The sequence below is a fragment of the Eulemur rufifrons genome, chromosome 23, assembly GCF_041146395.1.
Source record: "Eulemur rufifrons isolate Redbay chromosome 23, OSU_ERuf_1, whole genome shotgun sequence".
Taxonomy (NCBI): domain Eukaryota; kingdom Metazoa; phylum Chordata; class Mammalia; order Primates; family Lemuridae; genus Eulemur; species Eulemur rufifrons.
This window is the reverse complement of record NC_091005.1, coordinates 10,596,109-10,622,817: the sequence shown is the minus strand read 5'-3', so window position 1 is coordinate 10,622,817 and position 26,709 is coordinate 10,596,109. Positions and strand designations below refer to the sequence as shown.

At 43.4% G+C, this 26,709-nt stretch overlaps 1 protein-coding gene across 3 annotated transcripts; it reads left to right on the top strand.

Moving 5' to 3' along the window:
- Positions 1-129: 129 nt before the first annotated feature.
- Positions 130-25,606, top strand: DYNC1LI2 (dynein cytoplasmic 1 light intermediate chain 2). Of its 3 annotated transcripts, XM_069456263.1 has the most exons (13): positions 130-254; positions 417-490; positions 3,498-3,614; positions 7,873-8,103; positions 12,461-12,630; positions 13,442-13,535; positions 15,433-15,568; positions 17,669-17,780; positions 18,391-18,450; positions 19,145-19,186; positions 19,582-19,699; positions 20,582-20,698; positions 22,606-25,606. In XM_069456263.1, the coding sequence occupies exons 1-13, from the start codon at positions 148-150 to the stop codon at positions 22,704-22,706; spliced, it is 1,479 nt and encodes a 492-aa protein (XP_069312364.1). In that variant the 5' UTR covers positions 130-147; the 3' UTR covers positions 22,707-25,606. The 3 variants fall into 3 exon arrangements, with proteins under 3 accessions (XP_069312364.1, XP_069312365.1, XP_069312366.1); XM_069456264.1 differs by lacking the exon at positions 3,498-3,614; XM_069456265.1 differs by lacking the exon at positions 7,873-8,103.
- The last annotated feature ends 1,103 nt before the right edge of the window (positions 25,607-26,709 follow it).

Below are 26,709 nucleotides of genomic sequence, written 5' to 3'. Positions count from 1 at the left end.
GTTGGACGTCACGGCCCCTGAAGCGCGGGCGGCGGGCAGCGGGTGCCGCGCTGCCGGGGACGGCGGGCGGCGGGCGGCACGGCCGGGGTCCTCGCGGGTCCTCGGCGGGCCCGGGGGAGGGCCCTCTTTGTGGCTGCAGTTGGCAAGATGGCGCCGGTGGGGGTGGAGAAGAAGCTGCTGCTGGGCCCCAACGGGCCGGCTGTGGCGGCCGCCGGCGACCTGACCAGTGAGGAAGAGGAGGGCCAGAGCCTATGGTGAGGCCGCGGGCGGGCGGCCGGGCCGGGCCGGACCGGGAGGGCATAGTCGCGGGGGGGAACCGGCCGCGGCTGGGTCGGACCGTCGGACCGACTGGCCGTCGCGGGCCGGGCTGTCCCAGACCGGCCCCGGGGCTGACCGCCCTTGCCATTGTCGCGCAGGTCCTCGATCCTGAGCGAAGTGTCCACCCGCGCCAGGTCCAAGCTGCCGTCCGGCAAGAACATCCTGGTCTTCGGTGAGCGCCAGCGGCGGGGCGTTGCCCCAGGGCGCTGGGGTGGGCGAGGCGGGCGCCCCTCCCAGAGGTCCCAGCGTTCCCCTTTCCTGCCGCCTGCCGGCACGCAACCTGCTCGGCCTGGGAGGGCCCTGTAGACCCTGGCTTGGCAGCCTGGGGTTGGAGTAGTTGTCGGCACATTCCTTCGGTCACTTGGCCGCGACATCACCCTTGCTTCCAACGTCCCTGACTCCCTGCGTCTGTAGTCTCTACAGTTACCAAATTGAGGTCGCCGAGAGGGCAGTGAATAGATGAGAAAGTTAGGTGAAGACGGGAGAATGTGCTGATCTGGGCTCGGAGCTGTGGGGAGATGCCACGGAAGCCTTTCTTGATCCTCATGAGTGTTGCACAGTTGGAGGTTTTAGGGACTTTGCACAAAAATGGCAGGCCTGGGAGTCAGCATCCTGGGAGTCAGCATCGGGGACTTTTCCTGCGTTACTCTAACCGTTACTGCTAGGTTACCTGAGTCGGGTCTCTTAATGTCTCTGGTCGCAGTTTCCTTTCATACAAGTGAAAGAATTTGTGTACATTCACACATGTACCACATATGACCCATTTGTGGAGTGGGACCTGTGGGCTGGGCACTGGGATAGCACAGACATCCCTTAGACACTACACAAGAATCTCAGTCTAGGCCGGGCGCGGTGGCTCACGCCTGTAATCCTAGCACTCTGGGAGGCCGAGGCGGGTGGATCGCTCGAGGTCAGGAGTTCGAGACCAGCCTGAGCAAGAGCGAGACCCCGTCTCTACTAAAAATAGAAAGAAATTATATGGACAACTAAAATATATATATACAAAAAATTAGCCGGGCATGGTGGCGCATGCCTGTAGTCCCAGCTACTCGGGAGGCTGAGGCAGTAGGATCACTTAAGCCGAGGAGTTTGAGGTTGCTGTGAGCTAGACTGACGCCACGGCACTCACTCTAGCCCGGGCAACAGAGCGAGACTCTGTCTCAAAAAAAAAATAAAAAAAAAAAAAAAAAAAAAAAAAAAAAAAAAAGAATCTCAGTCTAGTGGGAGACAGAGTGGTGGTGATTGCACTACACCGTGCCAGGCATGGGGAGATTATTGTGGGAGCATCACGCTGCTTGGAGCTGTTGAAAGAGGGTAATTGAGGGGTTGGGTGTTTTGAAGCGTAAGTGTCAACATGCAAGGGCACAGAGGTAACAAGAGTGTGGTGTTTGGAAACTGCTAGAAGCTCCTTGTGATTGGTAAGTCGGGGCAGATTGTGAAAGGCTAAGGAATTAATGCTTTTTCTTGAAAGCTACTGATTCTCAAGGGCCTTTTGTCTCACCTCCATTCCCCAATCCTTGTGGGAATGGCTGCCTTGGGGTTTTCCTCCTGTTTCTGGAGAGAGTATATGGTCTTTCTTAAGTGATGACCCTGTGGTAGGTAATAGAGGACCCTTAGACGCAGGGGATCAGGTTCACCAGATCTGTGTTTTAGATAGACAACTGGCTGCAGAGTGACAGGTAACTCAAAATGAGCAGACGCTGAAGTCAGGCTGACAGGTGCTCACCTTGGTCCAGATGGGATGCGGAGAACCTGAATAAGGTAGTGACATTGGGGGTGGAGAGGAGGTCTTTGATCTGTGGACTGCCTTTCAATTCTCATGTTTTTGTAATTCCATGTTATTAAATGCCAGGAATGCCTAGTGATATTTGTTGATAGCGGTTCTCCTTGATGTTTAGGGATTTGGTGGGGCAGTGTTAGTTGGGTGGAGGGAGATGAGGAAGCACTTGATAATTACTGAGATTGTAGTTAAGAGTTTTGCTTAGGTCTGTAATTATTTCGTTTGGTCTCCCAGCCTTCAGAATGCTATATGAAGGAGATGTACTAAAGTAGAAAATGAATAACTTCCATTCTTTATGATTGTCGGGGAGGATCAGACTTTCTTAGTTCATAGTTCCTGGACTTTGAGGTTAGTTGTACTTCTTACTTTTCTTGTGGTAAAAGTTTATTTTGTGAGAAACGCCATCTTTGGCTTTCACTTTTCCAAATGCGTGTCATATAAATTGTAGATAGAGCCTGTGGACCGGCCTGGCCTGTTCCTTCCCTTATGAAGTAAGGATAACTGCAGTAGAATGTCATTTTATTTTATTTTATTTATTTATTTATTTATTTATTTTGAGACAGCGTCTCACTCTGTTGCCTGGGCTAGAGTGCCATGGCATCAGCCTCACTCACAGCAACCTCACACTCCTGGGCTCAAGCGATCCTCCTGCCTCAGCCTCCCGAGTAGCTGGGACTACAGGCATGCGCCACCATGCCCGGCTAATTTTTTCTGTATATATTTTTAGTTGTCCATATAATTTCTTTCTATTTTTAGTAGAGACAGGGTCTCGCTCTTACTTAGGCTGGTCTTGAACTCCTGAGCTCAAACGATCCACCCGCCTCGGCCTCCCAGAGTGCTAAGATTACAGGCGTGAGCGCCCGGCCTATTTTTTTTATTTATATATATAGCCATAGTCCATTCTGTTATCCTGGGTAGAGTGCAGTGGCATCGTTGTAGCTCACTGCAACCTCAGACTCCTGGGCTCAAGTGATCCTCCTACCTCAGCCTCCTGAGTAGCTGGGACTACAGGCATGTATCACGAAGCCTGGCTAATTTTTCTATTTTTAGTAGAGATGGGGGTCTCACCTTTGCTCAGGCTGGTCTTGAACTCCTGAGCTCAAGCAATCCTCCTACCTCAGCCTCCCAGAGTGCTAGGATTACAGGCTTGAGCCACAGGGCCCAGCCTAGAATGTCATTTTAGGTCTTGGAATTTGCTGCCTTTACTACCCCCCCCCACCGTCTCCCTTTGTCTCCCCTCCCCACCCTTCCAGCAAGGTCTGCTTTGTTTATGAAAGCAGGTGAGACCTCAGCAGCAGGGTTTGCATGACATTTTCAGTTGTTCCTTGTCATTGCATATGACTCCCCAGCCTAGCCCAGAATAAACAATGCACCTTTGTCTTGCTAACATCATTTGCAGGTGAAGATGGTTCTGGTAAAACAACCCTCATGACTAAACTGCAAGGAGCTGAGCATGGCAAAAAAGGAAGAGGCCTCGAGTATCTCTACCTCAGTGTCCATGATGAGGATCGAGATGGTGAGTGAAACATTGATCCATGATAATAAGGGGACAGATGTGTGCAGGACTCTGACTCCTTGCTGCAGCCCCTGCAACATGACCAGGCGTTCTGAGTTTTCTGTTTAGTTCTAAGAGAATTAGTCACAGGGAATAGATGAAGAGTATGTCTTCTGCAAGACTTCACCCACTTTCCTTTATGGAGTATGTTGGCAAAAATGGGACATCAGACTGTCAGCAGCTGTTCCACTGGCCTGCACTTAAAAGGAATACTGAAGGTAAAGCTTCACCTAAATGTAAAGGTAATGAGAAAGATTTTTTTTAAGATGGGGTTTTGCTATGTTTCCCAGGCTGGTCTTGAATTCCTGGAGTCAGCTGATCTTCCTGCCTTAGCCTCCTGAGTAACTGGTATTATAGGCCCAGTAAGAAAGATTTTTTATAAATTCTGTTTTCTATAAAAGAAATGCTTGGCAGACTGGTCTGGGTACCATTGTTGCTCTGCCTGGTTCTAGTGGAGAATCTGAAATTGGTGTGGTTCAGAGTGTGATGACAATTTAACATATGTTCACAGGAGAGTTTTCTAAGTCTCTTTGCGACAATTTAGAAATGCTAATTTCCTGTGTTTTTTCTGGTAGAGAGAATAGAGGCTCAGGGGTAAAAATGTTCTTTAATTCCTCATTTCTAAAATATGGGTAATAATAGTTTCTACCCAGTTAGGATGATTAAAAGCACTTGGTAGCCAGGTGCAGTGCCATGTACATTTAATCCCAGCTACTCGGCAGGCTGAGGTGGGAGGATTGCTTGATTCCAGGAATTGGAGACCCCATCTCAAAAAAAATAAATAAATAAAAACATGGTAAACACTCTTTTTAAGGCTCACATATAATTTAAAACTTTTTTTTATAATTGTGACTTGGATTGGAGTAAAAGGTTTGTTAACAACTACTCAGTAATGCCTCCTTTGTAATCTTTTAGGTTTTATGTTAGAACTTTTGAGTGACTAAAATAAATAATTATTGGTGCCTAGGTCTTTTTTTATTTGTAGGTAAGTTATCTATATAGTTTGAAGATGAAATACATTTGTTAAATTATTTTCTTTATATTTGCCTTTACTCACTTAAACGGTAAAGATCATGATGATGATCATATAAGGGAGACTAATCCTGTTGCCTCTGGTCCCTCATTTCCTTATTGCTAAAATGAAATTGCTGGACTAAGGTCCTTTCCAGCACTCTAATTCTGCTGTTTCCAAGAGCTGATTAGTAGAGAGTGTGGGCAAGGGTCTCTTTTAAAGCCTGCAAACTGGCTGGGCACAGTGGCTCACGCCTGTAATCCTAACACTCTGGGAGGCCAAGGCGGGAGGATTGCTTGAGCTCAGGAGTTCAAGACCAGGCTGAGCAAGAGTGATACCTGGTTTCTAAGGGGGAAAAAAAAACATAAAAAATGTAAGACTCTGAAGCCCAGCATCTCTAAATCCTAGAATGCTTGGTCAGTCCTGACACCTGCAATGACAAGAATTTCTTCCTCAAGTTTTTTAAAAAAAAAAAAAAGCCTAGAAACGTACACTGTATTAATGTTAATTTAGCAGTCATTTTAGAATTCTCGGGATTTTATTCCTGCTCCCCTCGCTTCCTTTGTCTTGCTGAACTTCCCCGAAGGATGTGAAAGTGAGGGCAGGAGGTAGACCCAGTGCTAAGGGCTCTGTCTTCTGTATGGACAGGGGTATTCAGGTGCCCACGTAGGCCCACTGAGTCTGTGCATATAGGGCTGGGACTCAGGGGCGCCCGAACCAGGCCTAGAGGACCTTACAGGTCTGTGTCTTTTGCTTCCTGTCTTTGTTGGGCAGCATGGTTATTGTGGAAAGAGCTTGGGCTTCGGAGCCAGACAGGACTGGTTCAGCATGCCATTCCTGTAGTCGGTGGTTGTGTGATCTCGGGTAACTGACTTAACCGTTTTGCACTTGAGTTTCCTCAATTGTGTAGAATGGGGTAACAGTGCCTGTATTGCAGGTTGTCAGAATGAGAGATAGTGTGTGTCAAGTGTAACAGTGCTTGAGACATAGTGATAGCTCTAGTACTCTTTTGTCTTGTTTCTTTTGAAAGTACAAAACATGGTTAGATAATTCTGTGAAACTCTGTAGTCTCTTTTGTTTCAAGATGGCATGAGCATATTTCATGCCAAAGCATCGTGTTAACCATATTTACTTGTCTTTGAGTTGAAGTACATGCTAACTTCTATTTCAGATTCCTTTAAGTTTACCTTAAAAACTTCTTGGTCTCTGCATTTATAGGATTTTTTTTTAAGGCCGCCTACTTGTGAGTTCCTGTTTGATGGAAGAGTTGCCCTTATCTGTGGTTAATTATATATCTTTCAGCCCTAGCCTTTTTTACTGTGGTGTGACTGGGTTATAAATATACACTTTGCAGGCAATCACCCAGGTAGAGAAAATAGTGTCTGGCTTGTACCTGGTTTGTAATGAGGCTGACATGTCAAAAGACCTCTGCCTCCAGGATTAGGGGCATCTGTCCCATGCTACATGTGGTGTGTGTAGTCTCTGAGCACATGGGTGAGTTATGTGTAGTGGGCAGTGGGGAGAGGAGCTGAAAAAAGGAACCATGCCTGCCGATGGGTAGGCATTAAAACCCACAGACTTTGGGTACAGAGCAGTATTTTTGAGGATGCTCACAGAACCCAAACTAAAATGACTATCTAAAATATATTAGGGTTTGAAAGTATAGCTAGCTTTAGATTTCTTATATTTTTAACATAAAGTCATGAATATAATTTTTATAGCATGTTAATGAATTGACGAGACAAAAAAGGTAGCTAATGGAAGATAGATTTTTAAAGTAGAGTTGGAGTTATTGGAAAGGAATGAAATGATATTTTTGATGATAGGCGTTTTCTCTCAAAGATACTTTAAAAAAGTAGTTCTCAAAGATGAGAACTAAAAATTTCTAAAAATATATTATCAATTTCGAGAATCGTCTTCCACATTTAAATCATCCAGGTATGATTTTGGAGCCACGTGTTTCATTAAATATTAGCACTTGCACATCTGTGTGAATATGTTTTAACATTTTATTATAGATAACAAAAAGTGTGTTCTTAGTCCCACAGGCTTAGTGGTTGAAAAAAAAAGAAAAAAACATATAGAAAGTAGAGAGACTAGTGCTGTGAACCACAGTATATCTATCACCTAGTTTCAGCTACTACCAGTTCTTGGTTAATTTTATTTCAACTATACTCTCACCCTTTTTTCCCTTCACTCCCACTGGGTATTCAGACATCATGTCATTTCATTTAAGAATACTTCTATAAGTATGTCTAAAAGATAAGGATTTTTAAAAACATAATCTTATTATTATTGTAACAAAAATAACTAGTTCCTTAATATCATTAGGCATCTATATAGTAATTTATATCTCAATTTATATAAGTAATGATTTTATCTTGGCATTTAAATACAAAGGTCCTGTCTCTTTGGCACCATTCGTAGTATGTGAACACATTGTTTCGCGTGACTGACACAAGATGGGCTTGTTTAAATACAGGCTCTTTGGCATAGCTCACTGCCTCACAGATTGCTGATATCTTAGGACAATGGATTATTTAGATTGTGGCACAGTTGACCAGTAAACATTAGTTCCTTTTGGTTTTTATTGAAAACTTAGATACCCTCACTCTTTATTTCTTAGACATTGCTGAAATATTTTTAGATGTAGACACTTGAAATATTATGTTAGTTTTTAAATTTTAAAGTCTAGGTAATTCGTCAGGGTCAAGAATTGCTGTCCACTGAGCATTTGGGCCCTTTTTGGTTTAGATTTCTAAATTTTACAATCTGTCTGGTCGAGGTAGCTTGCACCTGTAATCCCAACTACTCTACGAGGCTGAGGTGGAATGATCTCTTGAGACCAGGAGTTTGAGATCTGCCTGGGCAATACAGTGAGACCCCTGTCTCTAAAAAAAAAAAAAAAGAAAGAAAGAAAAAAATTAGCCAGATGTGGTGGCGTGCACTTTTAGTACCAGCTACTCGGGATACTAAGGTGGGAGGATTGCTTGAGTGCAGGAGTTCAAGGCTGCAATGAGCTATGATCATGGCATTGCACTCAAGCCTGGGTGACAGAGCAAGACCTCGTCTCCAAATAAATAAATTTTGCATTCTGTGTAAATTCATGGCTATCACCTTCAAGATCTTCCTAATGTGTCTGTTCTTACAGCTGTGCTGATGGTTTTTTGACAGGTGATAACGTTCTTTTCTCATTTCTTTTCTCAGATCACACGCGTTGCAATGTGTGGATTTTGGATGGAGACCTGTACCACAAAGGCCTGCTGAAGTTTGCAGTTTCTGCTGAATCCTTGCCAGAGACTCTGGTCATTTTTGTTGCAGACATGTCTAGACCTTGGACGGTGATGGAATCTCTACAGAAATGGGCCAGTGTTTTACGTGAGCACATTGATAAAATGAAAATTCCACCAGAAGAAATGAGGGAGCTGGAACGGAAATGTAAGTAAAACAGAATTTTCTTTGCTTTTCTGTTTTATCACAACCTTGCTTGGCTTGTAAAATAGAATTTTCTTCATTGGAAAATTCACTAGTGTCTTTGGATTGTTCTAACTACCTTCCTTTTCACAGTTGAGGTCTCCCTTGTGTGTTGTTTGTGTTTTGTGTGCGCCATTTATTTCAGATTTGCTCTTATTAATTCAGAGGTCAAAAAGTATTCAAAGCAATCTTTAACTCAGGTGTCATAGTTGAAGAAAACGAATCAATATTCCTTATTATGTTCATTGGTTCTCTTTTAAAATAAGAGTTCTTCTCTCCTCAGAACGTGATCAGTTCGGTGGGTCTTTATGCTTTTGTGTTACTCTCTATCTGCTGAGTTAGCATCAGAAGGTACGAGGGTGTGCTGTGATCTCTGCAGGGTGAGTGCGCTGCCCTATGGACCCTGTTGTTGATAGGCCTAGAGGAAGCCCTAAAAAAGAAAGACAAAGCTTTCAGCTCCTACCTCAGTTCATTTTGGAATCCAGCATATATGATTTTGGTTAGAAATAGGAAGGTCATTTTTTTTTTGTCATTAACATGATAAGGCTATTTTAAGACTAAGGACATCCATGTCCTTTTGAAAACAACTTTCAAATTACAGGAAGTTTGGTGTTTTTTTTTTTTCCCTTAATGTGGTTCAGAAGCCTGTTTTTCCTTTCCCTTGCTTCTGTGCAGTTACATCAGCTTCTGTCCACTTGCCAGGGAAGTGGGAGGGGCAGCGGCAGCCGTCTTGGCCAGGGCAGGCTTGGCCCATCCTGGCTTATTTTCACAGGATGACATCACCCTTTCTAGTGAATTAATAAGGGCTTCTGGGGCATGGCACACAGGATCTTCACACTCCCTGGCAGAATATTTCAGAAACTTTGATATGCTTTTTAAATCAAATTTCCTGCTGTGTGTCTTCCTGTCCTACACTTCAATTTGCTTCTGTCCCACATTAGCTAGAACTGACATCTCATTCTTTGGTCTATTGTGTGCATGTGTGTTTTCCTGGCCACCCGCACGTGTGCTACAGTGATTGTTATGCAGCTCAGCTCGTCTGTCTTCAACCACTGACCTTTCTAGATAATGCCTCTTTTTCCCCTGCAATAAAGATCCTAAAGACAACTTCTCAGAATAGTTGTGAGGCTGAAGACCGATTTTCCATCCACTGCACATACAGCTATGTACCCAGATTAGTGGGTTAATGCATTGGAGACTTCAGTTCTCTGAACCTGTTTTCTTAGAGTGATAACCTTGTAAAGATTTGTTAAAACAGAAAAAAGAGAGAGATTGAGCTGAGGATGCTATTTCTTCCCAGATAGAGAAGGTGTCTGCCCTGTACCAGATACTGTTCTAGGCGCTGAGAATACAGTGGACAGAATGCCTATGCCTGCTCCTGGTGAGCTTAAGTTTCCATGAGACACTGAATTTATTTTGTGGTCTTAGTCATTGATGTCTCTGTCACTTAGGATTAGATTCAGCGGCATGTGACGCAAAACCTGAGATAAAGATGGCTTGAAAAAGACTGAGGTTTCTCTCTTCTGTAAGTGGAATTTAGAGCTGAGCAGTTCAGGACTGGAAAGCAGCCCTGGGAATACAGCTCAAGGACCCTGGCTCCTTTGTGCTTACTGCTTTGTCATTTCTAGGGTGTGGTTCTCTTCCTCCTAACAACTAGAGCTCTAGCCTTCACATCCGTGTGTCAGGCAGCAGGGTGGAGGAAGAGGAAAGAAAGGCTGAAGGACACATGATTGCTGCCTGGGAAATGTTGTCTTTATTCTGTGTGGCCTTGGTGTTTTAAGTGTCAGAGTTCAGTTGGGTTATAAGGAGGGCAACTAGCAATCGCCGGAATTTTGTCTATGTCTTATGATACTGGTTGACTTTTTGAGGGCCTCCCTGCTTTCCCCACCCCTTCTGTGAGGTGTTTGGAATGGGAGTGATGCCCTTGTATTGCGTGTTGGAGGGTGCCTTTGTTATTGCTGGGTTTGGGTTACGTTTTGATAAAGCATTTGGCCATCCTCTTGCCCAGAGGACTCTCGCTTTCCAGATTAATTGGACTCTAGGTATTATACTAAATGAGTGAAGGGCTGTTATCTAACCTGGTTTCCAGTCCAACACCAGTCTCCAGTCTGCTGATTTTGGAAAGCTGGCCATTCTCTTTTTAGGGTTAGGTTCTCCAGGGGTCCTGGCTCTGTGGCAGCTGTTTTGTTGCAGGAACCATGAGTGAGAGGGAAAGCAATCCTGAGAGCCTCCAGAAGGTGGTGCTTGTGTTAGTCTTACCTTTCCTGCTTTATGTCTGGGGCTTCACTTGCTTCCTTATGTAGGTCTATGGGTTCTCCCCTGGCCTGTGGAAACCATGAGGTAGGAGGGAAAAGGTGAGAAAGAGGCAGCAGCAGTGCAGGTAGAGTGTCCTGCAGTCTCCTTCCTGCACTCACTCCCATTCAGTGCGGAAGGGAAGCTGCCTGTGTCCTGATGTCCCCTGCTGTGAAATACTGGCCATCCCACTAGCTAGAAAGAAGCTGTTCACACTGTTGAATGTATGTACCCTAAGGAAAATGCACATTTTACTATCCAAATTTCACAGTCCTTACTTTTTTTAATACTTCCTTTTTTCACATACTTGTATGTTATACACATTTGCTCTGCCTTCCAAATGGTTTTCTAAAATGCTGAGTTATTTAAAAAAAAATTCCTACCATTGTTGGACAGCCACAATTAAGTCATTTCTTTGGAGTGTGAATACTCTAACCCAGGGCTTCCGAACTATTTTCACATCATGGCACACATAGAATACAGCAGAGCTTGTGTAGCACACTGGGTAATAGAGGTTCACGGAGCCGGCTGCCTGAGCTGCCCACCCCCACCTCACCTCCCACCGTAGCTTAGCTTACCTCTAACCTGTTGCAGGCTCTGCCTCGTCTGGGGAGCCCTAGTTAAGTGCCTTTTGAGATCTTGGGTGGGTGGAGCTTATCCAGGCAGTTAAGCCATTATATTTTGCATTGATTTGAAGACTACTAAAATGCTTTTAAAGAGAAAATGTGAGAATCTTTGATTCCCTTAAAAATAACCCTTCAACAACCATGTTAAGTTCTTCCGTTTTTGTCTGAAATGGAGTAAAGATCACTTAAGTGGATTATTTATATTGACAGTGAAGTTGTGTGAATTAATTAAAGAGAAGTTGCAGACATGAAATATTGCCAAATCTGCACATTAGGGCTTAATCAGTTTTCAGTTTGTCTAGTATTATATGAAAGACAGCGAGCTCCCATATAACTTCAGAAGCTCATATAATGGTAATCTAAAATTGTTGTAAATAACAGCTTACAGTTTTAAAATGTTAGAGACTATTTTACGGGTGAAGAGGTGTAGATGCACCTTTCTCTAGGTCCCCTTTAGTCCTGTTATTTGCATTTACTTAGCATGTTTTTGGTAGGAGTAAAAGGCCTTTTGGTTCTTTGGTCTTATTGGGCTTAGAAGGGTACAGCCGCCTGTTTTTTCCTCTGACTCAGAGGAGCTTTAACCATCATGTCCTTGTTCTCTGGCTTAACATGAGGGCCTTGAAATGCCCACATAAAGGTGCAGATCTGTGGGCTTTGTGGTCACTTGGCTTACCTGAGGTATGGACCACTCTGACCTTAAATGCCCTCCTTAGCCGGAGTGATGAATGTTGTGTGCCAAGAAGCAGATGTTGTATCACTGACCCTTTCTTGTGTTAAGCAGGAACAACGCATGAACACTACATGTGACTAAGGAGTCCCTAAAGATGAGTCTTGAGTCCACAAGAGGGAGGATAAAGAAGAAATGCATCTATCTGGTGCTGGGCAAGTCCAGCCTGGTTACTTAGTGCTGACATACCTCAACCGTGTGGAAATAGCATGCTCTTGTGGAATTCAAGTTGTTTCATTTAGCATTTCTAATGAGGACTCTGATGAGTTTTTTAAGTTACAGCTATTTCTGACGGTTGCCTGTGTTGAAGTGACACAGTTCAAGTATTCAGGTATTTTGAAAATGTCAGATATATGAGAAAGTGGCTTTTTCATAGTAGGAACATTGAAGCTTTAGAATTTTTTTGAAAACATCTATAGGAGTTGGATGCAATCAAGGATATTCTGGGGAAAGTCTTGGCTGCTTTGATGTTACAGAGCTCAGGTTGAATATGTCAGAATTGGCATTTTGCATCACCATCCCCAGATCCTTAATACTGCAGTTAGGTGCGACTGGGAATTTTGTCACACACAACTGCTTATGTTTTGTGCTTCTTACTGCCTTTTTCAGTGTTCTAAAGCTAATGTGTATTTTTATTTGTGTATGTATATAATTTTTATTCCTTTTTTCTCTGTAGTTGTAAAAGATTTTCAAGACTATATCGAGCCTGAAGAAGGTTGTCAAGGTTCCCCGCAGAGGAGAGGCCCTCTGACCTCAGGCTCGGATGAAGAAAATGTTGCCCTGCCTCTGGGTGATAATGTGCTGACTCATAACCTGGGGATCCCGGTGTTGGTGGTGTGTACAAAGGTGCGTGCCAGGGAATTATAAGCTTGGCTGGGTCTGGCCAGTGAACGATCACTGTCTGAAAGAAAGTTTGAGAAGCTTTGATGAAATTTCTTCCCAAGGGAAAATTAGGCTTATTCGGGATTTAGTAAGGGACATTGAATATGTCAGGGTAGAAAATATGGTCATTTAACATTGCTGCTGGAAACATGGCATCGCTCAGTTTGCTCATGGCCTGGGGTAATCTCTCTGTGAAGCACCGTTGACGTTCAAACTCAGAACTAAAAGCAGTTTTCTTAAGACTTTGTAAACCAGTTCATCTCATCCAGGGGTGGGGCTGCAGGTTCCCCACCCCTGATTATTCTGGTTCAAACTGATGGTGAAATGATGAGGTGGGAATAGAAATCAAATTCAGTCATAGAGAAATAAAGTTGTGTCTGTTGTGTAAGAAAACATTTTGGTTTCCAAAAGTACTTTATTCTGCCCAACTATAGGATGTGCCATTCTCATCCTGTTCTTGAGAAGGGAGCCCTCTAGAGTAGAGTGCACAGCTGTGTACAGTGGGCCTGTCTCCTGATGTAACCTTGTTTGATGTTTAGAGCAGCTGTGAGGTGATCAGGCCTATTATATCCCTACTTTACAGATAAAGAAACTGAGACCCAAGATGAAAGAGAAAAATCTCCACTTCTTTTTACTCTTCTGTAGTTAATGCTTGGACCCTTGACTATGGCTTTCTTCTTTGGAGCTGTGATACTTTATTTCTTAAGAAGGTGCTGTTCCTGTCTTCAGCAAGCAGAGGGGCAAAAGGATGATTCTTTTTGTGTCTTCCCTGCAGTGTGATGCAGTGAGCGTCCTGGAGAAGGAGCACGATTACAGGGATGAGCATTTGGACTTCATCCAGTCGCACCTGCGGAGGTTCTGCCTCCAGTGTATCCTTGGGGCATTGGGTGGGGCCTGGGGCTCAGGCTTCCCTCCAAATGGCGCATCTTCAAAGAGATAAAGTACCTCCTGAACCCAGAATAGTCTTCTGCCAGGCAGAAATTGTATATATCTTTTTACTAGTTTTATATTAACTCATGCCTACCTTTTTTTTTTTTTTTTTGTGACAGAGTCTCTCTCTGTTGCCCGGGCTAGAGTGCCGTGGCATCAGCCTAGCTCACAGCAACCTCAACTCCTAGCCTCCTGATTAGCTGGGACTGTAGAAATGTGCCACCGTGCCCGGCTAATTTTTTCTATATATTTTTAGTTGTCCAGCTAATTTCTATTTTTAATAGAGAAGGGGGTCTCGCTCTTGCTCAGGCTGATCTCAAACTCCTGACCTTGAGAGATCCTCCTGCCTCGGCCTTGCAGAGTGCAAGGATTATAGGCGTGAGCCACCATGCCTGGCCATGCCTACCTTTGATCACTTTTTATTTATTTATTTTAGTTTTTGAAAGCCAGTCAAATTTATTAATAGCAGTGGATGGTTGTATACCAACTTCAGTGACACTAATGTTAATAAATTCTGATAACCTTGTACCGTGGAACCAGCCAGATCACTTTTTTTTTTTTTTAAGTGATGGGGTCTTGCTCTGTCGCTCAGGCTGGAGTACAGTAGCACGATCATAGCTCACTGTAGCCTCAAACTTCTGGACTCAAGCAATCCTGCCTTGGTGGACCAGTCCACGAGAGGCTAGCAATCCTCCTCCTCCTCCTCCCAAAGTGCTGGGATTACAGGCATGAACCACCATACCCAACCCAGATTACTTTTTAATTTTATACATTTTACAGGCTTTCGTATTAAGAAGCTGATACATGATCATTTTGTTATCAAATTACGTTTATCATGCTGTCTTAGAAATATTTTAAACTTTGCTTTTATGCAGAAAATGTTAATTACCAAACAGGATATTGTTTTATATGCTACAGGTGTTTCCCATATGTTTCTGCTCTGAGCTATCCATGAGAAAGATGCTGTGTCAGCAGTCTTTGAGTCTTGTTTTTATAAAAAGCCAATAATAGGCCCGGTGCGGTGGCCCACACCTGTAATCCCAGCACTCTGGGAGGCCGAAGCGGGAGGATTGCTTGAGCTCAGGAGTTCGAGACCAACCTGAGCAAGAGCGAGACCCCGTCTCTACTAAAAATAGAAAGAAATTAGCCAAACAGTTAAAAATAGAAAAAATTAGCCGGTCATGGTGGCGTGTGCCTGTAGTCCCAGCTACTAGGGAGCCTGAGGCAGGAGGATCGCTTAAGCCCAGGAGTTTGAGGTTGCTGTGAGCTAGGCCGACGTCACAGCACTCTAGCCTGGGCAACAGAGTGAGACTCTGTCTCAAAAAAAAAAAAAAAGCCAACAATAGTTGGTGCCCTAGTCTCATACCCTGGAGTGGGGGCGAGGGATGGGTTCTTACTATTTCCTGTGGGCTCATTAGCTTCTTGGCACCCATTTCTCATAAAATGTGTGTTGAATGATAAACTTGGTCATATTTGAGCATCTGCCTGGAAAGCAACCTGTGTACTTTGGTATACTGAGGGGATTTTCCTGGGCTAGCCTAAGCCATTAACTTGACTTCTTAGGAAGTAACCTAAGGGACCAAGACAACAGTTCACGTGTTAAAAAAAAGGAAACTATGTAACCCTCTAGCGTCAGCATGTTTTGTCCTTTTGACTTGGTTCATCTGCTACAATTTATATTACCTTTGTAAATTTAAAAATTATAATAGTTTCTGTTGCTCATGTATTGATCAAAAACTGATGAACTTGTGAGTAGTACTTCGAGGATTGTGCTTGTATGTGTTTGATTTTGTCTCTTCCTGCAGTGAATTGGTTTTCCTTAAGCAGGTTGATTAGATGGAGCCGCCTTGATTTACACATCAGTGAAGGAAGAGAAAAACCTCGACTTGTTGTTTAAGTATATTGTTCATAAAACATATGGTTTCCACTTTACCACACCCGCCTTAGTTGTGGAAAAGGATGCCGTTTTTATGTAAGTTCTTTAGAGGTGATGCTTTCAAACTCTTCTCTTTATGATACATTTGCTTTTTACATTTTACCCTTTTAAGTATGAATCCTTCTGTCAGTGTCTTATACAGCCAGCTCTTTTGCTGCCTTTGGGTAAAGTGCTTGGGCGGTGCTCACTGGTGACACATACACCCAGCCTTCCCTCTCTGCTCCTTTCCAGATTATGAGGCATTCTTCCTGAAGGAAGTGGGTGGTGTGGTCAGGGCTTCTGCCTTTCTTCATTGAGCACAAGTTGCCAAACCTTAAGCCAGCCCTTTTGGGCACTTACTGTCAACTCTGGTAAAATGCTGGCTGAGGGGGAAGTATGGGGAATTGTACTTTGGGATCTTGAACGTCTTCTGTTAAAGCATCTGCTTTCTCGGCATCCCTGTTGGCGTGGGCTGTGGCTATACTGAGTGCTTACTGTGTTTCTGGCATTTCACATTTTGGGAATCACTGAGGTTGATTCTCCTTGACAAAGACTTGGACACCTGTTGTACAGAGTTTCTGTTTTTCTCTCACTGGAGAATCATAAATGTTGCTGGACACATAGATGATGAAGGTGTGGTCTCTGACAAGACTTGTGTTAGCAGATCGATATTCAGAGCTTACATATCCTCTTGACTTAAAAAAGAATTATATTTGTTCATTCGGCAAACCTTACTCAGCACCGCCTAGGTTCTCCACTGAGACACAGAAATGAATGAATGATATGAGGTCCTTGCACATGGCACTGTAGGGGGCACACATACAGTTCAAGAGGGGAAGGGCAGTGATGGGGTAGTGGAGGAAGTGTGGCAGGGAGGACAAAGAGAGGGGTGCTGGAAGATGACTGGTGTATCCTAGGCGGACTAGAAGTGGGGGTGGGAGGACCAGTCCACTAGCGGCTAGAAGCGTGAAAGCCAGGAACTGTCAGGGAACTGAGTAGGCTGCCTCTTGCACACTCAAGGCGAGCCTTACCTGGGCTTCTTATAGACAGCATACCTATAGGCATGGCCTGATTTTAGAGAACTGTCCAGAGCAGTCAGACAGGCACCAAAGGCACAAGCTCAGTGAGTGGTATGTTCTTGGAACCACTTAGTGTCCAAATCTCATGTGATCTGGAGGAGCAGGGAGATTGGTTGGATTTGGGGGTGATCTGGAATAGAGAACCATCTCACAGCTTCTGAAGGCTGTGTGGGTCATGGCAGTATCTTGATCATGCTCTGTCCGTTTGCACCTTTGGTCCTATTGGTAGTTGCCTATTTCGGGACTGCTAAAGTCAACAAGGCCGTTTGGGTGGAGTGTCCTGGCTAAGCGCCCTCTTGGTTGTAGAGCTGTGGAGCAGGAGTCAGATGGAGAATGAGAGGCCCATGAGAACAATCACTTGCCATCTTTCAGAGCTGCTTGAGTTCAAAAGTGTGTCATACAGGACATTTTATGGCTACCTTTAAGAGATTCAGGTGGGAACCCTAGGCTGCAGCTTAACTTTATGGAACCTGGGTACCCTCTTACCTTTTGTTACTGAGGTGAGCAGCACCCATGTAGGAGCCACAATGACTCCTTGTGTCCCTTGGGTTTGGGGCCCAGGATAGACACAGGCCCTAGTTACCCCTTGGCTCCAGGGCACATCTTTCCGCACCAGCAAAATTAATGAACCAATCTACAAGATAATCGGTGTTGGTAGAGTTCTCAGAAAAACAAACAACCTTTGGAGGGGAGCCTCCATGCCAAAGCCCAAGAAAAACAGTCCCATCCTGACCTGTGCTCTGTGTCAGAACAGGGCCCCATTGTGTCCTTGCTCTTCCAGGGGAGTTGTGGGAGAGCTTCCAGTGGGGCAGCATGTGGAGTCAGTCAGATTTCGTACCGGCTCCTTAAGCCTTGGGCCTATGAACTGAGGATGGGGGAGGACCTGTGTGTTGATAGGATGAGTTATCCTGCAGTGAATTTTGGCTTATCTACCAAAAGCTGCAAGCCACCCTCAGCAATTACAAACCAGTTCTAGTCGGACAAGATCTTACCCAGGAGTCCTCTCTAACCCTAAATGTGCTCTGAGTGTGCTGTAAGGCAGTCCCGGGAAAAGCAAGTCAGTCCTCTTTGTCTTTAGACCTGCAGGCTGGGACAATGAAAAGAAAATAGCTATTTTACATGAAAATTTCACAACTGTGAAGCCAGAAGATGCATATGAAGACTTTATTGTGAAACCTCCTGTGAGAAAGGTACCCAAATCAGTCACTTTAAGAGTTCAGGTGGTTTTTTTTTTTTTTTCCTTCTTCTTTAATGTCAAAAAAAAAAAAAGGAAAGGGGAAAGAATAGGAGGAAAAGGAGCTTAGGTGTTTTTTTAATGGGAAAAGAAACCTATAAAGAAACAGGTCTTACACATTGTACCACTTTGGGGGGAAAAAAGTAACCCAAGAGCCTTTTTGTTGCTCTTTAAATGAGGTCTGGTGTTACGTGAATGGCTCGGGGTGGCGGGGTGGTTGGAGTGCCCACGTGGAGTTGGGTGGTGTTTCCCGTTGAGTCCTGCCAGTGCTGCCTCTGAGTTACTATTACTAGATCCCTTCACTTGTGTGATCTCCCATAGACCCTGATGTGGAAGGTGTTGTTTAGAACCTGCCAGACTTAAAAAAATGCCACTTGGCTACATGCCACAGCTGGTTTTGGGAAAAGGTCTGTGCCAGACCAGAAAAACGTAACTCTACAGTCTCAGCAGGGATCTCTGAGACCCATGTTGAGGCCTGAGCCCAAGGTTCTCCTTTCAACATGAATTTTGACAGTAGTTGGGAGTGTTCTTGGCTCGTGGCCACAAATGTGTGTGTTGCTTCACAGCTGGTTCACGACAAAGAGTTGGCAGCAGAGGATGAGCAGGTGTTCCTAATGAAGCAACAGGTAAGAAGACCAGTGAGGGTAGAGCAGAGGCCTTCTCATGCATGAAATGCCAGTTCCTAGGGCGGGGTTGCGAGTGTCTGCATGCGGGAATCACACAGAGCTGTCAGTGGTAGAGGGGTTGAGACAGGCTGCCTTCTCATTCACTCCTGTCTCTAAGCTTGGTAGGGGTTGGACTGCCTGCCTTGCAGTCTCCTACAGGGATACGCTTAGTATCTGTTTTAGTGCTCTTTCCCTGGAAATGCAGGTTATACCTTGCTTCCGTTATTTCATATAGTCCTACACAGCCCTGTGCAGGTAGTGCCCATTTTGTGGGTGAGGAGAGTAACTTCCCCAGCTGACGGTTCAGAACGCAAACCCCATCTGACATTTTTGTTTCACCTAGACTATTGTTAGACCTGTCATGGGTCTGCCTGATTTACAGACAGGTCAGCAGGGGGTTTTGACAGTTCTTTTTCCAACTGTTCCTCCTTTCTGTGCTCTGCTTGCTTCCTTAGCTTCAAAACTGGTTAGCATATTTTTTTCACCCTATACCAAACTGCTTAATTTAAATTTTTTTGCATTTATAATGTAAAACATAGGACTTGGTGGTTGTTAATGGTGCCCTCTAGTGGAATACTTGGAGTAAGTTTTTCTCCAGACCTTGAGTGCACTCTGTAGGCCTTGGTTAATGGCCAGTTTGTCCCTCTCTTTGCAGTCACTCCTTGCCAAGCAGCCAGCCACGCCCACGAGAGCCTCCGTGAGTACCTTACCCTAAACAGAGGGTGAAGGCCCAGTGTCGTGGTGTCTTCAAACTGTATACCATTATTTGTGAGAGCTTATAATTGTGTGGGCTTTCATATTTTAAAGGGAATTTGATTTGTCTAAAGGCCCATGGCTAGGAACATAGTAGAAACTCAGGAAATGTCTGATGAGGGAATATAACTCTGGGAATTAGAGTGAGCTGTCGTCGTTATCTTGATATGTTTTCTCTCAGGAGAAACAGATCTAGAAAGGGTCTGAGCTGAGAGCAAACTTCCGGTCCTGCACTGTAGCCTGTGAAAAGTATCCTGCAGAAGCATGTCTTCATTTTTGGAATATGTACTTGTTGTTATTTTTGTGCCTGTATGTGACCTGAGCTGGTTTTGGACTTAGGAATCCCCTGCAAGAGGACCCTCTGGCTCTCCAAGGACCCAGGGCCGGGGTGGGCCTGCTACTGTGCCTAGCGCCTCTCCAGGCACATCAGTAAAGAAGCCGGACCCAAACATCAAAAGTATGTATCCTGTGTCTGTGGAGAGTAGTTTAGTCCTAGGCCTGAGCCGTGCAGGGGCTGGGCGGCCAAGTCTGCAAGGTAGAGACCCATGAAAGCTGCGCTGTGCTCTTCCCCGATAAGAGCTGCTTTCCACTTCCCCTCTTCAAAGGCAGGAGGTTCATGGTTGGTAGAGACCAGGGCCTGTGTGTTTGTTGGAATCAGTGGCCCATGCACCTGGCTTTTTGTGAGACCTCAGTTTGGCCCTGCAGATTCCTTCAGAGAGGAATACAAAATAGGAAGCCACTTAAAAATGTGTATTTTGAATCCTTTGTCTTGTTTCTTGTCATGTTTATATTATATTATAAACTACTATGTAATTACTATTTATGAAGTATGGGATTTTTTTTTCCCCCTTCACTTTTCTTGTTAAGCTCAATTACTTACTTAGCCATTATCAATTACTTACTAAGCCATTGGCTTAGTGATACCCAAAGATATTGGCTGCAACAAACAGTCAAAGTTTTATTTAGTGTTTAGTTATTTGATGAGTGTCTTCTATTCAGGATGTGAGCTTTTCACAGCAGCTTTGGAGTGTTAAGGGCTCATACAACTTTGAAAAGCACTGCCTCATGGACAGGGAGATGATGTAGATCTGTTCTGCCCCCTAGTAGGTGGGGAATGTAAACATACTTCCACTTGGTAATCATGCTAACACATAATTAGCCTCTGCAGTAGCCATGTATAAGGATGCATAGTAACTGAGTATTATTATCCTATGTCAGTATCCTAAGAAAATGATATACACAAATGGCTCCATTCCCAGCTGAGAACAAGGGGGTATTTTTGTTAATAATTAAGTCATCCAGTTTGTGTGATACTTTTTTTTCCTGAATTTTTCCTTAGATAATGCCGCAAGTGAAGGGGTGTTGGCCAGCTTCTTCAACAGTCTGTTGAGTAAAAAGACAGGCTCTCCTGGAAGTCCTGGTGCTGGTGGGGTACAGAGCACAGCCAAGAAGTCAGGTACAGAAGGGCCCTCAGGGACCTGTGACTCTTGTGGTTGAGCAGTGCTGGAAGGATGTGGAGGCAGATAGGAATGTCTGCCTTCACCTGACCCACAGACCCTCGGTTTCTGAATAGTCAAGCAAGGAAGCAGACTTTCACTTTATGCTGAGCAGAGGGCCATGCTTTCGGTGGGATTACCGTATCACCACGCAGGTTTGCTTGGCACATTTAAAGTGGGATTTATGTACATTTGGGTTCTCAGGAACCAGCTGTTGGGTGAGTTCAGGTATAGGCTAAACTATACACATGGCCCTGGTGTAGAAGCTCTCTCCATTGGAGTTCATGGTCCATAGAGAGTGTACCATTGTCATTTTATTAATTAATTTTCTGTGATGCTATAAGTTTACTCCACTGTCCCCAATCTTGCTGTGAGTTGGAGCCTATGACCCGTCGCTGTCTACCTGGAGGGTCATTGTCGCCTCCTCCATGATGTTCCCCCCCTTGTCACACACAAACACACACACACACACACACACACACCCCCCACAGGCACACACACCCCTCTCTGTGGTGGCCACCCACCTGTCCTTGGAGGTCTCTGAAACAAAATAACCAAGTTCCATGAGAATTACACATTGTCCCAGGCAGCTGGAGGACATTTAAAAAGGGTCTTTGCTTTCAATTTTCCATTGGCTATAAGGTATGTTAATACAGTGTTTTCCCTAATTGATGTTTCCAGAGCAACAGAGACCCTCAGGAGGTCACTCCATCCTTGGGGCAGCCTGGGCTTCCAGTGGCTCTGGAGTTCTTAAAGTCTCAATCTGGTCTGGTGGCCCAGGCTGTGGACTGGTATTATTCCCTAATGGGAAATAGGGGCCCATTGCCAGGCCTCAGTGGTTTGACAGCAGAAAAATAGGAGTGCTGACTTTGTGCAGGATTGAATTATCTGGCTATATTCTTTTTTTTTTTTTTTTTTTTGAGACAGAGTCTCACTTTGTTACTTAGGCTAGAGTGCCGTGGCGTCAGCCTAGCTCACAGCAACCTCAAACTCCTGGGTTCAAGGGATCCTTCTGCCTCAGCCTCCTGAGTAGCTGGGATAACAGGCATGCGCCACCATGCCTGGCTAATTTTTTCTATATATTTTTAGTTGTTCAGCTAATTTTCTTTCTATTTTTTTTTTTTTAGTAGAGACAGGGTCTCGCTCTTGCTCAGGCTGGTCTCAAACTCCTGAGCTCAAAGGATCCACCTGCCTCGGCCTCCCAGAGTGCTAGGATTACAGGCGTGAGCCACCGCGCTTGTCCTGGCTATGTTCTTATATTCTTATTGAAACACGATGTTTCCAGGCTACCCATGTGAGTCAGTCTAGAGTGTTGTATTAGTAATTAGAAACAAAACCTAAACACTTGTCTAGGGCAAAGAAAATAGTTTGCTGCATTGTTGAAACTCAGGTACCACCTCTAGGAAGATGGTGGTAAGAGTGCACAGGGGTTGGGGGTTGGGGGTTGTGTGGTTAGAAGGTTTCCAGAAAGGTCCTTGTGTTCGGCACAAAGGCATACCCTGTCAGGCAGTAGTCACGTAGTTGGGGAAACACTGACCTGTGACATTTGGAATTAAGAAGGGCTGAATTAGGGTCTGTCTCCTTATTGCAATGAAAATAGGCTTTTCCCATTCCATATTGAGGGTCCTGTCACCAAATGATTAGAGAAGTATGTATAATTTTAAATTCTCCCTTTAAAAAACTGTTTTCGGAGCTGGCCGTGGTGGCTCATGCCTGTAATCCCAGCACTTTAGCTGAGGTGGGAGGATCACTTGAGGCCAGGAGTTCAAGACCATAATGAGACCCCATCTTTAAAAATGATAAAAGGGAAAAAAAATCGTTTTCTGTTCTCACTTCACTGCTTTGCTTTTTGTTTTTGTTTTTTTAGGGCAAAAGACTGTGTTGTCAAATGTTCAGGAAGAACTGGATAGAATGACTCGAAAACCAGACTCCATGGTAACAAACTCTTCAACAGAAAATGAAGCCTGACCCTACTTAAAAAGTGCATATGTCCAATGACCAAATAACTATGTATATTGATCTGCTAAGACCAGGATTTTTCTGATATGGCACATGCTATCAGTTTTTGGGGGCAGGGGAGATGAACTTAAAACAAAAAACTTCATTGGCTTGTCCAAGTGTGAAATGCACATTTAGGAAGGTTACATGTCAGACCCCTTTGTTAAGGATAACCCTTGGACTCTTGGGCATATGGCTCTCTCGAGGGAGGCAAGCACAGCTGGGCTTCTTGTGGAGGGGAAGGTAGAGCGAGAGAAAGAGGGCCCACTTTCTATCAAGGTGGAGCAAATGAGACCGGGAAATCATTGATCAGATGGTGGTTAGTCTGACCAGTTTCGTGTTAGCAAATTCACTTGTTCTTGGGAAGCAGATTAAGTAGCTGAAAGTCCAGGAAAGAGAAAGACTGAAGGGAGGAATGAGAGAAGTGATGGTGGGGAAGCTGAACGTGGAGGGAGGTGGAGGAAGAAGGAGATGAGCAGTGTTAGTAAATACTGTGTGTTCAGTAGAAGTTGAAGAATCATTGTTTAAGACTTAAAATTAGAAGCATTTCCAAACTAAACACGAAACAAAATGGGAATTAGACTTGTTCAGAATGCATCTTTAACTTATATGAAAGATGTGTTGATTGTGGGGCTCCTGAGTCAGGTGGAGCTGACCCAGGGGAGGGAACAATGGCAGCTGCCCAGGACGAACATGCTTGGCCCAGGCTCTGTCCTCATGGGAAGTGCTGGGCTCCATGTATGGGGCAGACAGTCACTGTGGGGTAGGTTCAAAGTCAGCAGCTACAAAATTAGTTTACTTTGAATTGTGTTTTTTTGTTTTTTTTTTTTTTAAATAGCTCCTGTTTTGCTTTGTTTTTTAAATTAAATTTAATTTTTTTTTTTTTTTTTTTAACTACCACAGACTGGCCTACTAATAGAAAATGGGTAATTGACCTCTCATTTTGTCATAATGCAATGTGGTACAGAAGGTTTGGGGGAGGTTTTTAATGTAATTGTACTCTGTTTAATTGGCTTGCACCAGTCCCTGCCTTACAGTCCGTGGAAATCTTCACAGAGTTCCAATGATTCAGGAGGGTCTTGTCCTAGCTCCCTGGTCTGATCATTGCTATCAGATGGACAAATAAGTGTGAATGTTTTATATTGAAAATGGAAATGACACATTTCTCTTAAGTGTTTTTCATAAAATGTAGCGGTCTTTTTTTTTCCTTGCGGAAATAAGAGTTTCAGGTGTCTCCCCACTTAGGGCATATTCATGCACGTTGTCATGTCACACCTCCATCCTGGAAATGACTTCTGTGGATTTGAAATGGCACTTTTAATTTTATATATGACACAGAGCATTTAAATGCAAACACTACCATGAAGTTAATGTATAAAATTTTGTTGTCAAACCAAGGGCAAAAAACCACAGTTCACTATGTGGAGTTTACTTTTTTATATGAATGTTTGTTGTACTGTGTCGAGCATAACTTCCCTAATGTCATTACTTTTACATACCAGATTTGACTGACCACTAACGTAGTACTGGGCATAACTTAAATCTCCTTTGTCGTATAACAAGACTCTTAAGCCTGTCTTGAATTGCTTTAGCAAAGGTCTGAACACTGTTAAGGAGAAAGCTAAGTATTTACTTGCCTTTCTGACAAACAAAAACATGTTTCTTGTGCCAGTTTTGTTGAAACACACTATTTTTTCCTTTTTTAATTCAGTTTTTGTTTTAAACAAATGTATTGTGGCTTCCACTTACCAGGTTGTCTAGGTAATGACAGTAAACTGACCGTGGGATGAGAGTTGTGGTGTAGTGACCAATAGATGTCATACAGCTTGTGGCCACACTAAAGGTGGCATCACTTAATCCCTCTCTAGCAGCTGGGGCAAAATGAGCAACCTCAGAAACAAGAAGGAATTCTTGGAAAGGCACATGCCTAAGAGGGATACGGTGTGATTTTAAATTCTAATGCAAAATTTTAATTTTTGTTTATTTTTATCATTTGAACTGATACGCACTTTTTGTGTCAATATAAAATGTACTAAAACTGATGAAATGCTAAGACACCTGTCTTGTGAAGGAAGGTTTCTTGGAGACCACTTTTATCTTCTCATGACAAGTAGATGCTCCTAGTATCAGAAGAAACTGATACATAGTGTCATGTACTCAGTGGTTGCCAAAGTCTACCAGCTTTGGGGAGCTACAGGGTTCTTTTTGGGGGGTGGGAGGAGGGGAGATGATTTGTGTTATTTTGGGGCTTTCAAGCATTGGAACCAAAGGCCAAATAATGAACAGCCTTTACTTTTTAAAGTAAAATTCATTTTATTTGCAGAACACACTTACATGGTAGACTGTTAAAGACAATTTTATGACTATTTATACACAGTATAGTGGTTACATCTGCTGTTTGTCTTCAAAATAAAAAAATCAAAGAAAAATAAGCCCAACCTTGAAGATGTGGCCCAGATAAAGGCCATGAATTAATTGGTCTTTCCTAAAATTGCAACAGGTATGCTGCTAGAGTATTTTATTTTGTTTGCACTTTTTTTTTGATTGGCATTTTAAAATCAGTATTTAAACTGAAGACATTGTCGTGTTTTATTAATTTAACGAAGTTGAAAGTGACTGCTCTGTACATCATGACCTTAACAATGTTGATGCTGTAAGTGAAAGTTCACTGTCGTCTATATACTAAGTTTATTGGTGTTTTTAACTTAAAATTAGGACTGCAGATTATCCCCCACCAGCCTTAGTCCAGGGGTGTGGCTCTATCCGGGTGCAGTATGCAGTCATGTGGAACCTTGCTTTCTAGTGCTGGAAAAAAAAGAAGATGTCTCTAATTACTGGCTTCAATAAACACGAATCCAGACTGCTTACAATTTTTGGTGACTTTCTTTGTGATAAATCATCCCACTGGAGAAACATTGAACTGTCAGCTATTCATATGGGGTATCTGATCATGTGGCTAAAAATGCTTTCCTCTCTTACTTGAAATTATCAGAGATTCTGGAAAGAATAGCATTATAAAGCCACATTTCAAAGGCTGTGGAGTTCTAAGCTATGTGTGCAGTGGGCTTTGTAAGTTGGCCAGTGTATTTTCTTGCCTCTTGAATCAGTTCTTCGTTGTTTGCACTGGGCTGAATGCTTTTCACTTATTTAAATGGAACACGGTAAAATCTGTTGAAGAAATTGAATTCTTTATATTACAGTATATGACTTACATTTCTGATTATTACACTCACTTTAAGCAGGTTCAATTTTTTGTTCTTTAAAGCTGATTTATCATATAAATTTTTCCTGAACTATTTATTTTGAAAAATTGCAAGTCTACAGAAAAGTTGAAAGGGTATAATGAACCTCATTTTTTTTTTACATGGATTCACCAATTTTTAACTTTGTCATATATGCTCTCTATCATCTTTTGTCATATTCGTGTGCACGCGTGCATACACACACTCACACTTTTCCTCTTGAATCGTTTAAAATAAGTTTTAAACATCAGGGTGTTTCATCCCTAAATAAATCAGATGAGTCCAGACCAGTTGTCTTACAGAAAGTCGCATATCCTAGATTTGTCTTACTGTTTCCTCATGATTTGATTCTGGTTAAACATTTTTTGCAAGAATGCCTCATTCTCAATAAATGAGGTTGTATATGTTCCAGTGTGTCACATTAGGTTGTCGCTGTATTGGTGATGCTGGGTTTGATTCCTTGGTTAAGGTTGTGTTGCTCAGATCTCTCAGGTAATCTGTGGGGTGACATTGTTGAATGTATTGGTCTTCAGTGACCTTTTACTTGTGCTTATAGCACTCACTGTTGCCTAAATCAGTTATCACATTAAGGGTAATTTTCTTATTCTGTCATTTCTTCTGTGTGTTAGCTGGCATTCATCTGTAAAGAGGAGTTTTCATCCCTCTGCCCTTTTTGGGTTGTTATCCCTGTAGACTTACAATCTTATTTTTTTGTAAATTAAAAGTGTTAT

Coding starts and splice junctions, on each gene's coding strand:
- DYNC1LI2 (XM_069456263.1), top strand. CDS start 148: ATGGCGCCGGTGGGGGTGGAGAAGAAGCTGCTGCTGGGCCCCAACGGG. Junction 8,104..12,460: donor GAGGGAGCTGGAACGGAAAT/GTAAGTAAAACA, acceptor TTTTCTCTGTAG/TTGTAAAAGATTTTCAAGAC. Junction 19,700..20,581: donor GCCGGACCCAAACATCAAAA/GTATGTATCCTG, acceptor ATTTTTCCTTAG/ATAATGCCGCAAGTGAAGGG.